A 14,646-nucleotide genomic window follows, 5' to 3' on the forward strand; every position below is an offset into this window, starting at 1 on the left:
CAGAATTTCAGTTATTCAATCAGTCAAAAGAAAGCCCTACATCCTATGCTTCACAAAAATCTAGCCGAATGGACAGTACATGGTCCTGCTTCAACGTAAACTAGTTTTGATTTATACTATCTTCATTGGACTATTACAATTATTATTGGACCCACAACCAGAGCTACCAATATTTTTGTTTCACTCTTCAGGAAATAGAAACATAGAATCATACAATCATTTAGGTTGGAAAAGACCTTCAAGATCATCCAGTCCAACCATCAACCATGCCCACTAAACCATGTCCTGAAGTGACTTGTCTACGCGCTTTTTGAATACCTCCAGGGATGGTGACTCAACCGCTTCCCTGGGGAGCCCATTCCAATGTTTGACAACCCTCTCAGTAAAAAAATTTTGCCTAATATCTAACCTAAATCTCCCTTGCCTCAACTTGAGGCCATTTCCTCTTGTCCTATCTCCACCCACCTGACAGAAGAGACCAGCACCCACCTCACTACAACCCCTCTTCAGGTAGTTGTAGAGAGCGATAAGGTCTCCCCTCAGCCTCCTTTTCTCCAGACTAAACAGCCCCAGCTCCCTCAGCCGCTCCTCATAAGACTTGTGCTCCAGGCCCTCACCAACTTGGTTGCCCTTCTCTGGACACGCTCCAGCAACTCAATGTCATCCCTGTAGTGAGGGGCCCAAAACTGAACACAGGACTTGAGGTGCAGCATCACCAGTGCCCAGTACAGGGGGACAATCACCTCCCTGCTCCTGCTGGCCACACTATTTCTGATACAGGCATGTTATGAAGAAAAATAGACAGAAGTCTAAAATGCATGGCTAATATTGAAGTGGTTAATCTTCATTTTAGTTCGTCTTAATTACTACCACCTTTCACAATCACAACATTATGCAAGGAGCAAAAATAAAGCTCACATACCATCAGAGTCTGGCTCTACAGGCCCGCAGGCCACATCTGGTACACTCAAACTTCAGCAGCTCTTTGGGTGATGTAATTATTAGCACAGGTGGGGAAGGAGTTGAGAATAGGTGCTGAGGCTCCTGGAGGAGTGGACTCAGTCATTTATTTATGTCAGGTAGTGACTATAAACACTGCTTAACATTTTTGTAGAGCCACATGTGCACACTGGCAACAGGTGCAAAGTAAAAGCTAAAATTTAATCACTATGGTAGCACACAAAAACATAAATCCCACAATATTTATGATTTGAGTCTTTCCAGAGGGAGATAAAATAGGTCATTCTTCTTCTTACAAATTCAGAGGCTCCAAGACTTTGAAAAGCAGTCACTGGAGCCATTAAAAAGAAGTCTTACACTTCATCTCACATCATCCTGGAAAAAACATATTAAAGTGGAATCCTAGATGGATGTATGCACGTTTCCCAGTTTTGAGTAATAACATTTCTATTTGGAGAGGATAGAGCAGCCTGTTGTAAACCATCCAATCTGCCGCTTTGTCCTCATTACTAACCTTTAAATAGGTTCACTTCACTTTAAGACATAACAGTGATTTCTAATGTTTCAGCAGGTCAAGAAGAGGAATATGCTTTGAAAAGACATCCTGCCAAACTGTTAATTCTCCCTCCTTTCCATGCAACAATCAACCTCTACATTCACGCAAGGATGTCATGAACAATTTCTATCAGTGACTTTTACACGGCTTTCATAACTAGTTCTATACATGCTTACATACATCTCCTCTAGCCACGGCCACTCCATGCATCAACAGTCAAAGGAAGAAAAAACAGTCCTACCCAAGCAAGGGAGGGAGACAACTCATTATATAAACCAGCCACTGTGATTTTTCCCCTCTAATTCATTAGATCTACTGATAGTTCACTAATAATAAACAAGAATTAAGTCTATGAACAGAAATCTAATCCAATCAACCCTCCACAATACTTTTCTTCTATTTAGATCCACAGTGCCAGGAGGTATACTTGCATGTATGTATGCTGTAAATAGTGTATGTGTGTGTAAAAGTTTTATGTAAAATACAACTACATATATAAATACATTTTTTAATTTTGTGCAACAGACTCTTCCTCAACAAATAAACATGGCTCATTTCTAATGCTTTTACTGAAAGCTATGTATCCCTCAAAGACTTTCTTTGCTCTTTCTCTCAAACTGTCTGTATTTCCAGTATTTATTCCTAAAACAGCTATCATTATTAACGGGCATAATTTATTAGTGTGCAACAGCAACAAGGAAAGATCTCTACTTGCTAAGGTCAATTTGACTGCTGTGGTGATAAACCTATTCAGAAAATATCGATCAATTATCTTTTACTCAAATGAAGGCTCACAAGATGGTGTTCTATTGGTGTTAGCTTTTGCTAATTAAAACCTTTCAAACACAAAACATCTCCTGCTTTTTAAAACATAAGTTTTAATGATGGATTTGTATTTTATGAGCCAGTTATGAATAACTGACACCAAAAAGAGAGGGTCATTCACAGCACCAGAACAAAAATATTTGAGCCATATCCAGCAGATTTCCATGGAACAATTCTCTCTGCTGCTTCTAGGGCAGTTATGTCTTTTTTCATTCAGTAGTTGTTTCATTATATAGTCGAGATGAGATCCAACAGAAGTAGAAGTTCATTAGATATGACTTAAAGGCTGATTCAAGTGACCAATTCCAGAGCCATATAGTTTGTAGGGCAAAAATAAAAGTCATTATAGAAGTGGCCAAAAGTGACAGGATATTACAAAAAGCTTTAGCCAAGAGTTTCGGCAGCCATCTGTAAAATGGAAGAGACTTTTCCAACGTGTTTGGCCTTAGGGGTAAATGACATACCTGTTCTGCAGTCACTTCATATAAACAGCACCATACGCTTAGAAGCTCTATGACCTGAATCACCTTTTGTCAAAAGACAAACATCTTTATTATTTAGAAGGTCAACAAGTCATGCTATGAAGTGTCCATTTTAAACAAGACTTTTACCTGAGATGGACTGAGAGCTAACAGAATACAACTCAACTCAATCTGATCACAAATAGTGTGGTATGCAACAGCTAGCCTTGAAGCAGCAAGTAGTCTTCTTCTGATTGCCATGTGTTAGCCAAATGTCTCTTCTTAATTCCTACTTATTATACTTGCTTTTTTTTCATTCCAGAAAACTACAGATACCCGTGTGATGACTGTTACATGCTGGGTAACATACAGAGTTCCTTTAGTACCAGAAAAATACATTTAAAAAGAAAAAGTCAGCCTGTCAAAATTTAAGTAGTATTTTAAAGCTGGCCTCTGATAATTAGCAGCAAGAAAAATTAAGACTTGTATGAATACAGATTGAATCTTATTAAGACTCCTAATCTCATAGGAGCAAAGCCAGGAACTAAACTTTGAGTGACAGCTTTGCTGTACATGTAGAATATGAAAGAAAAAAAAATTAAATAATTTTGTTTTCTAAAGTAAATGCAGCATAAAAGCCGTTCTGCCTGAAATTCTGTGGACATCTCAAATGAAATAAAAGTATGAAATAAAAGTTCCCATTTCCCCACTGCTTTTCCCCCCTACTGTTTCCATGTCCTTATGCTGCCAAGCAGCATGTCTGAAGAAAGGACCTAATGCAAATACAGAAGAAGCAAGATGAAAGTCAAGTGGAAGACAAATAGCTCACTATGATGTGAAGCCATGTAAGACTAGGCTTGGAAAGAAAGAGCAGCTGTGGTTAGGAGCGTGAGGATAAAGAGAGCAGGACTAGGAGCCAGGCGAAGTGGGTAAATGAGCACAACAGGAACAAAACGAGAAAAGACAAGAGGTCAATCCTTAAGGCAGAAAAGAGGGGTGACATGTTAGGCACTGGCATATCAGCCACTGCTTGAGAGGGGCTGCTTCAAATTGTTTCACTTGTATTATATTTACAAAAAGCTAAAGACAGATGCTGAATATTTATTAATTATGCAGCAGAGATTATAAAATCTGATTCAATACTCTTCATAGGCATAAAGACGTAAATTGTTTCCCCCCTTTTTAATACACTTGTTTCACTGCCACGTGACTCAAATGGAGTTACAGTAGTTTAAATCAGGGTAAATCCCTGGAAATAAAGGCGTTACCCTGCTGTGAAACTACTGTGAGGACAGGAAGATCAACCCCAGTCCTTTAGATGCATTTCCCAATTATTTCATGCTGGAATTTCCTCTAAACCACTTTGTGCAGCTATCTTAGCTCTCCAGCTCTAAAAATTCATTGGGAACATTTTCATTTCATTTGTCTCCTCCACAGTCTTAAGATGATGACCATTTGTCATGCACTGGTCTAAAGTGTGTGTTTTCATCACCTAAAAACTAAGCAGTGTCTACTGTTACGCAAGCAAGTAGAGGAAAGCATGTCATCTAGATTTAAGGTAATAAACCCACATGCCTTGGAATGACTCCCAAAAGCACTTAAGACGGGAAATGAAACTTTACTGCCCCAGTGTATTATTGTGGTGCCCAAGAGCACTACGATAGTTTGGGATGAGGCTCAGAATTTCCATTAGAGACCCAATTTGCAGGAAGTTTAACTTGGCCATGAACATTTGCTACAGGCTAAAAACTATTTTATAAGCTCTCCCTCCAAGTGCCAATAATTTAAAAAGTTTGGTTGGATTTCAGTCAAAGAATAGCTATAAATTTGTCATCTCATGTAGAAGACACAATGATGTCAGCGGCCCACAGACTCTCAACAGAGACTCCTGCTAGACTTGGGATCCTGCCTATTTTTTCCTAGCCCTAGCTGCTTTAGGTTAATTTACTGAAGTCTCACTCTTTAAACTTTTAGCCATATGGCTCCATAATTCCCCCAATTGCCTCAGGTCATCAAGAAGCAGCAGACACAGACACAATGGTATCACAAGCAACAGCTACTGTTCAGAGGCAATCACTGAGTCGCTATTCTGCCCTACCATCATCCAGCTGCAAAACATGGGCCCAGACTCAACACTGGACTCATTTTCTTTCCAAAACAGTAACTTCTGTTAAAGTACAAAAAAACCCTAACAGCTTTCCAAGGAAAGATCCAGAGGAATAAACAGAAAGCTTTGAACAAATAAATATTTTTCCTGAAGTACCCAACATATCAATACAGAGAAATAATATCTGGAAAATGAAATAAGCTGAGTAGACCTTCTTTTGTCCAAGCTCAGAGAAATTTAAAAAACAAACAACCAAAAATATTCATCTTCTCAGATATTCTATGCTACTAACCTCATTATCTGGCTGGCACTTGCTGTCTTTAGTTGGCCTCTGCATTTTTCTAAGTGTGGATTCCTCAGAATCTGAAGACTGAAAAGAAATTAATTTCTTTAGATGCAGTGTGCTGAGAAGCCAGCTACTTACCTGAGTAACGTGAAAGGGGAAATGAGCATAGAGTAGAACTAAGCACATTACAACATGCATCCATCTACCTTATCCATCTACCTGCCCTCTTTACCTTGCCTCCCCCATGCAGGAGACTAACCAAGCAAAATCAACAGTTAAACATTGTTCTCTCTGAGTAACACCAGGAAGGCAAGAATCCTTAAAGCCAGCAGACAGGTACTGACAGAATTGCTTTCCTCACGTCTAACAAAATTAAGCTACCCCCTAACAGAAGCATCTTTGATGTCCATTAATCCCAAATTTCTACTATGAACCAGCACGCAAAAGAACAGAAAAGGAGAATAGGAAATATTTAGAGGAGGAAGAGAGAAGATAAAAGAACAACAAAATGAAAAGCAATGAAGAGACAGCTCTTAAGGCAGTTTAGGACTTTACACTGAGAAGGCCTCAAGTAGGGGGAAACGGTGGATGTGTTCCTTCTCAAAGATGTAACATGATGTGTGGAGTCCACTGCAAACAGAGCACCCTTGCAAGAATCTAGATGGGCTTCCCAACAGTTCTTTCAAGGAAAACAAAACAAAACAAAACAAAACCCCAAGCTGGAAGCAAGCAGCTTAATCTAGAAAGTCAGAAGAAAAATACAGATGTGCAACTCCATCCTGTGTGTCCTGCTACGAAGAAGTCAGCTCAGGAGAGACTGGTTATGGCCCAAAGGAACTCTCTTCAGCCCCATCTTCCCTAAAAGCCAGCTATGGCTGCAAGAACAGCATGCATTACTGGGGAGACATACGAGGATAGAAGTACACAGTTCCAATAGTCACTGCCACCTCTCTCTGCCAAACATAATCTAATGTGATCAGGAGAATTCAGACATGCAGAGTTCAGAAAAGAAACGGCTTATTAGATGTTCAAGAAGCACAGTCAGATGAGTCTGATGGCTCATGTCAAGATATATCACGACAGAGACATGATTTACACATACGGCCTCAGTCACACTCTTACCAGATCAAATCCACACCGACACTTTCACTTCATGAGAGTAATTGCTGTTAAAGAAAGTACTTAACTGTTAAATAAGCAGAGAATACAAACATGCAAGGTCATTATAACAAACGTTCAGTCCCTACCACAGCATGCCAAAAGTTATTGTTCTCTGCAATAATGCTTCAATTACCTTTTTCTCTGCTTTATCCTTTCCATGTTCTCTTAAATGCTCCCTATCTTTTTCTCTGTCCCTCTGTCTATCCCTTTCCCGATCTTTTCCTCTATCTCTGTCTTTCTCTCGTTCTCTATCCCTAGCCTTATCTTTGTCTCTTCCTTTTAGTCTGTCCTTTTCTCTTCCTCCTTCATTTTTTTTCTCTCTTTCCTGTCCTTTATCATGCTCAAGATCATCTTCTCGTTCTATGCCTCCTTTTCCCTTGGTTTTTTCTGTTTCTCTTCCTTGCTTTGTTGTTCTGCTTTTGTTTCTTTCCCTTTCTTGTTTTTCTCCTTCTTTAAAGGTGTCCCTTTCAGGGTCTTTGTGCCTGTCTTCATTATCCTTCTGTTTATCACTCTCTTTTTCTCTTTCTTCACTCTCTTTCAAATCTCCTTTGGGTTTTCTGTCTCTGCTTGAGCTTCTGTCTTTAATTTCAGTGTCTCTTCTACCCTAAAAAGAAAGTAATAACTAAAAATTAATTCCAATATATGGCAACTCTATCACACAGTCACTTTACACAGACAAAAATGCAAGCAAAAAACAAAGAAACAAACAAACCGCAAAGAGTGGTAGCCCCTGTACCCCACAAAAGTTGTAAATGCCTACCTCTTTATGGCTTTTTTGTTCTTCTGTTTTGGATTCTCTGCTTTCTTTATCTTGAGATTTAGATGGAGGTTTCCCTTTAGCATCAGCTCTTTCCCCAGCTAGGATCCTTTTTACAGCAACATCACTGGACAGCTGCAAGGAATAGAAAACCATCATTGAAATGAGTAAATTATTTTATTAAATATCTATTTTCTTCCTAACTCTGCAATCACCATGACTTGGGGTTGGGGTTTTTTGTTTGGGTTTTTTTGTTGTTTTTTTATAAATAAAGCTGATATTTCTGCTCTTTTAGAAACCTTCTTTCACAGGAAAAATAATGCCCTTTTATGTCCAACACCTCTTTGTACTTCTTGTAATAATTTGATTATATGTACCAGAGCTATATAAATATATGGTGCTTTTTATGTATTATAGCACAATAGCAATTCTCATTCCAACAACTTAAATATTTTTCAAAATGGTAAGGTAAATGACTGTCAAATCCTTATACCACGACTGCTAGAATGGTTAAACACTCTTAAAACCACATTATGTTGTACTTCCATCCACTCTTAGGCCACTCCACTTTCACCTAATACTTGCTCAATCAGCAACAGTCACTAAGAAAACTACATTAAGAATGACTTCCAATAAGCTGCAGTTACACTGTTTTAAAAGCTTCTGCATCTAGTTCATTTAAGACAACAAGCAATTACTAATTAGATCATTTAGACAGCAAATTAACATCATGTTTTTGTGTCCAAGTGGCAAAGAGTTTGACTATGTTAACAAAAAAAGAAAAAAATCATCCCATTCAGGAAGGAGAATTCTCTTTCCTGAAACAGGAACAGCTTTTAGATCACTAAAATGGATATTGCTCTGGGGGTTGACTCCTGATTCTCTCCTTGTTTGTAAATGCAAAACTATGAATTTTTGTGGGTTTTCACACTTGGACACAAACTTCTGCACATTATCAACACTTGCCTGAACTACATAACTCCAAGCAGCGTGCTCAGCTCAGCACTAAAAGTATCAAGCTAGAGACTGAAGGAATCTTTTCCAAAATGAACATCAAGCTTATGTTTCACAATAAAAGCCAAGGGGCTAATTATCTTAGCTCAAACGGGTAGCCTATACCCTCTAGATATTAAATCTCGTCACAACGTTCTACAAAGCTGTTCCATCAAGCACATTTTCTAACTCATCCAGTCTCTGTGCCTATGTTTATCAATTTCCCCCTTCCTGATCTCAAGCAAGTCATAAGGAAGAAGCTCACAGCACTCAGCTAATTAAACCAAAATAACACAAGTTTAAACGAGTAGATTATCAGACAAAGATAATCCAAACTAAACTTGCAGACAGCCTGTAAACACTGTAGTATGTCACAGTTAAATATACACAATTTTTTCATACTCATTAATTCAAGGGTTTTAGATAATACCCTTCCATTTCAAAAATCTCTGTAACACCTGTAAGCAAAGAACCCCCATGACTTTTAATGAAACAATGATTTAAGAACTGCTGCTGCAGTTATTTTTAACAGGTTATCAAATTTCTCCTTTGCTGCATTTCCATATTCAAAAAAGGAAAAAAAAAAAAAAAGCAAGCACATTGGAAAAATTACTTTTATTAGAGAATTAGAGATTTGACTGAAATGTTAAAGGAGATAAAGTCAAAAGTGGCAGCATCTAGTCATGTAATTAATGTGTCTGCATCCAAAAGGTTTAAAAGTTCTGAAGCTTCATATTCTTCTTCAGACCTAACAAATGTTATTAAATGACCAAGGAATAAGGTGAAAAATAAAAAACAGTATACATTAAAAGCACTAAAATATCCAGAACATACTTGCATGGACACCTGGCTCAAACTCTACTAAGGATCATACACCATCTCTCTGTTGTTGTTGCTGTTGTTATTAAGTGGTGACCCAATGTTTATCTTGTGTAATTAAAAACAGCAGAGGAGTGTCAATAAGCTCTGACAATATATCACCATGTGTATAAAATATATTATGTGATGTCATACCTTATTTAAGCAACACTTCCCAATTGCTTGAAGAAATTCATTGGTTTTTTCAGGTTCGTGTCCAGCCACAACACGTGCTGGTTTTACTGACAGTGGCTCTCCTGTTACCATTACAACAGCATCAATTGCCTTCTGAAGGAAGCTGATTTTGGCATCTTTATCCTGGTAAAAGAGCAATTAATAAATAATACTGAGACTCCAAAATAATTCCACATACCACCTAAAGACTAGAAATACTCTGATGGGAGGAATAGTTGTAGAAAGCATCTGTACAACAAGAGCAGCATGTGATTTGTAAATTCAGGAAAGAGGGCTGCCCCTGATTTATAATTAGGTATTTATTTCTGATTAAGAAATGACAGCTTTGATAATGGACAAACATTGAACTGGAATGACCAAAGTGAAAGTATAACTTTGTCTTTTTAATATGTTTATCATTTAGCTCCAGTGCATTTTAAGACCATTGTAAGACCCTTGGCACTCTATTTTCACAGACTACGTTTTAAAGATAAAGTTTTGTTTTACAAATCATGCAAGTATTACCAAAAGAACCACTAAAGAGTTACAATGGGATTGTTACAGCAGATATTGCTTAGAAGGACAGTTCTTGCCCTGAATATTTTTCAGCACAGAAGTCCCAAAGTTATGGGACTAGTACAAGTCTAAATTGAGGGACTTACATACTTGTACACATACTTTACAAACCAGACTTCACGGTGAGCAAAGAAAACATACGAAAGATGGTGGGAAAGGGATACAGGCATATATTTTTATCTCCACAATTGCCAGACGTGTTTTAGTTTTATAATTATACTTTACAAACAACTTTCCCCAAGTGCCCTTCAGCAGAGATGATGTCTTTTAGTGATTATGCAAAATCATAAGAAAAAATAAAGACAAAATAAACAAACCCCCACCAAGTAAAATTTTATTGGAGGGTTCCTGGCCCAGAGAATGAAATCATGGTGTGAAGTCTCTGCAGCTGTAGAATACTCAGTGAGGAAAATAAAAGGATTTTTATTAATAAAACATAATAAAATTCAAGGAATATTTACCAGCCCAGCACAGAAGTCTACTCACTCATCCTTTACACTCATGACTGGAGATAAAGAAAGTACTTTACTAGTGTGTTAAAAAGTAAACCCATATAAGAACAATTCTGTATGTGTGTTTTAATAGGTGTCAGTTCAAAAGAATATAAACTACTGCATTCAAACTGATAACTGAAAAGTAGACCACTATCATTTCAGTTAATTCAGAAAAGCAGCAATTGTAATCATCCAGTAAAACATCTGATTTTGCACTGCATTTACTGTCTATCTCAGGTGCACAAATCCAGAATGACCTAGATCAAATTTGACAGACATACTGATACAGAGGAAAGCAACTGTATTTCCTCAGCTGAGCAAGGCCAACACTCTTTACAGGCCATCTGGTAGCACTATCTATTCCTGTGGCACTGCAGCTTAACAGAGCTGTTCACATGGTATCTCAAGTCCCAGAGCCACTCTCCATAAACAAGAACTGGGTTCTGCTGCAAGCACGTAAATGATAGTTAAACGCATGGGAAGACAGTCTCTGGAGTCAGGGTACTTCCCATCTTCGGCTCTTCTAAATGGATTAAAACAAACAACTGCCACATAGCTGGGATTTTCAGATTGTCTCCATTAACATCAGGAGCACTTCACCCTCACCAGTGCTCCCTGCATTGAAAAATAAAAAAGGAAAGGAAGGAAACACTGCAACCTCCTTCTATTAAAACAGTTGCCCATCCTTCCAAGGACATATGCAATCTATTAACTTAGAGAAGGAGAAAGGACTCTATTCTAAACTAAGCATTAAGATCCAAAATTTTCTCGTACATCCTCATCGTTTTCAGCAGTTACGTTATCAGTGTGTTCTGTCCATATAAGAAATCCTCACGAACCCAATAAGAAATCTACAGTTCCCACCTGCATCAGTAAATAAAATTCCATCAAAATAGACACAAACATCTGAAACAGTGCTGAGAGCTTAAGAAAATATTTTTTTATTGGGTAGATTTCAAAAAAAGGTGTCTCCCCTATTTCATGTGCTCAGACTTTATATATAGATATAGAGCCTTTTTGTGTGTGTATATCTATACAAAGCTGATATGAAAGATTAAAAGAGAAAGCCTGATATCCAATCTTTCCATTTATAAGAGAACAATGTTTTACTAGATATAACAAGATGAACCTTTCTGATAAACACGCAGACAGCAATATCATCCAATGTAGCTAGCAGAAGAGGTGTATTTGTTTCCGGGAAGTCCCAACAATTAAGGAATCCTCATGCTTTAAATTCCCCTTGCATCTCTCTCCAATTGATTGCTATGACTATATATCCCTGAAACAATCTAGAACTCAGTGAGGTCCACGTGCATGCTCTGCAGGGCAGATTTGGCTGGTGCGATGCTTCCAGCCTGCCTCCTGCATCTCTCTATGCAGGAGGAGGGGACCAGCTACCCAAGCAGAATGTATAATCCCAACAGTGAAGACATAAAAGGTAGCACAGAAGAAACAGTGGGTACTTCAGGACCCCACTGCTATGTCCAGGTGGGAGAGGTGAGTTGAAACTAGAAACGAAGACAGTCGCTGCACGTATGCACGCATGACGCTGCATAGCATGTAAGGGGATGTCCAGACCAGGAGCCAGCCCCAGCCACTACAGAGGCTGGACCTTGAGCTTTGGGCTTTCATCATTTCAGTCTATGCACCTCGTGATCTGCAACAGCACAGAACAGCCAGCTTGCAAAGAGCACCTGTCAATTCTTCCCAGCCCACAACAAGCAGACTGTGGACTGCAGCACTGGGATTATTTCACAGTGGTTACAAACCTTTTCTTTTCTCTGAAAGCATCCTGCCCGTTCCAAGTCTGTGCATCTGTGCATCTACTGCCAGATCATCACACCAGATGAGTACGATTCCCTCGAGTTACATAAAGCAGATCACCCTTGCATAGAAATATACACAGCTATTCACAACATGGACTCCAGCTGCTGCTCTCAGACTCTAGCTCTCTGCAGTTGATTTTGGTCACTGCATAACGATTACCCTCCTGATTTTCTACAAATCCAGCCAAAATCACAGTAAGGAAGTATCCTGTGAGAACCAAGTCTTTCTGCTGACCAGTGTTTTGAGAAGAACACAGCTAGAGATGTTTTCCCCCACACTACAGCATTTTGATCTCCTCTGCCTGAACTCTTGAAGACCACGATCTCATGGACTGTGAAAGAAATTCTCAGAGAGGTACTCAAGACTGGTGCAACTTCACAGCTATCACAGTACGTAGATGCAAACAAAGACCTACCCAGGAGTTGCTAAGAAATCTGCTTTTTCAATCCACAAATAAAATGCATCATGCTCTCCCAAGAAGAGGCAGGATGTGCTAAGCTGCTCCTCATCACAGAACCTACTGACAAGCTTCAACAGGGACAGTACCAACAAAAACAACAATCCATTGCATAAATAACTTAGATTTTGGTTATCCCAACAACAATAAGAACAGTCACAGAAATAAACGTACATATCAGACTGATAATTAGCTGCAAGAAGTACATAAAACATCTACACAATTGGCTGTATGGATGACAAGCCAGGCTCATAGACCTGATACTTTCAGTTGCTATGTTAAACAATCACCAATGGATGTAGCTGTCTAACTAGCAACATACAAACACTACGTTATTTGCCATGAATAAGTAACCAAAGTTTCCAATCAAGTTGGCAGTTGGAGAAGTCAGCATCAGCTCAGCAGAGGCAGACAGTTGAAGAGCAGTAGAGACTAAAGTCACCCTTGTACTTAAGAAAAGCATTTTTCAGTAATAACATTAACCTCCTCTTTCAGTAATTAGCCATTTGAATACTATAATAAACCTATTGTGGAATGCATATACTAGACGAATACCTCGGCAAGTCCTAGGATATTAGGCAAGATTATTTGCTGTTTGTATGTATACAGTATGTGTATATATATATATGTATGTGTGTATAGACACACATATATAAAGCAATAAATATAAAAACATATATTCCATTGAAAGACCCCAAGACTCTTTAAAAAGCTGTAAACAGACTTCTAGTGTTTGTGATTTATTATCAATGCCTAACTACTTCAAGACAATCTTGCTACATATTCATTCTTTTAATCTGTAATACAATAGTATTTTGGAAACCTAGATCTGGTCACAGATTAACCCTCACTGTTTTGAGATATTTACAGAAACAGTTCTCTACACACAGCATCTTGTTTGTGTCACATCCACAAATGCAATCTATGGGTGTTCACCTCAGCATTGCATAATATAAGCAACAGGCAATAGCTTTTATAATTTCTTCACAAAACTAAAGACAGGTACTTGACATCAAACGCAGAAAATACCAAAAATACCTTGTGGCAAGTTTCAAAGAATACTAATATTAAAGCTAAATAAATAAGGAAGTTTTGTACCCACCTTAACGTTATCTGATTTCAATTCAAAATCTGTGTAAAGTCCTTTCATAAAACCTGTCACTCTGATTACCTTCAAAATAAAAGAAAAGGACTAAGTTAAGAACACCTGCAGGCCTCTGTTCAATAAAGCTGGTGCGACAATAGGAAATATGTTGGCCTTATTTGCTTTCAGACATGATACCTTGTTTAGAACGATTTCTAAAGCAGGTTCGGAGGTCTGCTGCATCTCTGAACACGCTCTGGAACAAGGAGACTTAATCCTTGCTTACAGCTCAGGCCTCCCTTCCTATTTAATTCCATCTTTAACCTTGATGATTGGTGAATCCGGTAGATTCACACTGTAAACACCAGCATATGCATTTTAAACACAGCTCTGCATTACTGACTTCTTTGCATGTGACTATATATAAAAGCAGCAGCTCGGTGAATGTCAAAATTAAGACTTGTGTTTTGTTTTGTTTTTTTTAAGTGGGAGGTGGAAAAACAACCTACGGGCAGGTTTCGTGAAAGATCGAGTCAGACCCCTCTTCTGGTCTTCACCGCCGCCAGCAACGCCAAAACCCCTGAGATTTTACCTGCTACCCTAAAACCAGCGCGATTTACCCACTGCCCTAAAACCCCGAGGATTTACTTGCTACTCGGAGCGTACCCCCCCGCAGCAGCGACCCGCCTATGCCGCCCAGCCCCGCGCAGGCCCCGGTAAGGCGTCTGGGTGCCGCCCTCCCGGGTGACCCCCGGCGGTCACCCCCGGCAGAGCCCCCCCCAGCCGACCCCCTCGCTCCCCCCGCCCGCCAGGGGGCGGCCGAGCCGGCAGGGAGGCCCTGTTGCCTAGCAACAGCGGAGCGGGCCCGCAGGCCGGTTCCCGGCCCACCTCGGTGATCACGTCGTGCAGGTAGCGGAAGGGCGGCTTACTCAGCAGCCGGTCCGTCAGCGGCGGCTTGCGGATCACTCGGCCCAAGGACTCCTGCGTCCGCCGCACCACCGCTTCGTTCATAGCGGCGGCGGCGGGACCGCGCCGCCGCCGCCGCCGGCTGCTCCGAGCATTCCCGGCGT

General features: G+C 39.6%; 1 protein-coding gene across 4 annotated transcripts in view; it reads right to left on the reverse strand.

The window, feature by feature from the left end:
- The window catches only part of TRAF3IP1 (TRAF3 interacting protein 1), a 45,817-nt gene extending 31,171 nt beyond the window's left edge, over positions 1–14,646 (reverse strand). For 2 of the 4 annotated variants that reach the window (XM_075027818.1, XM_075027817.1), the window contains exons 1-6: positions 14,465–14,646; positions 13,595–13,663; positions 9,121–9,282; positions 7,117–7,248; positions 6,490–6,960; positions 5,202–5,279 (exon numbers count right to left, since the gene is read on the reverse strand). In XM_075027818.1, the coding sequence (XP_074883919.1) occupies positions 5,202–5,279; positions 6,490–6,960; positions 7,117–7,248; positions 9,121–9,282; positions 13,595–13,663; positions 14,465–14,587 (1,035 nt within the window). In that variant the 5' untranslated portion in view covers positions 14,588–14,646. The remainder of the gene's footprint in view (positions 1–5,201; positions 5,280–6,489; positions 6,961–7,116; positions 7,249–9,120; positions 9,283–13,594; positions 13,664–14,464) is intronic. The other 2 variants (XM_075027820.1, XM_075027819.1) reach the window with 2 other exon arrangements.

Source organism: Buteo buteo, chromosome 5 (assembly GCF_964188355.1).
Source record: "Buteo buteo chromosome 5, bButBut1.hap1.1, whole genome shotgun sequence".
Lineage (NCBI taxonomy): Eukaryota > Metazoa > Chordata > Aves > Accipitriformes > Accipitridae > Buteo > Buteo buteo.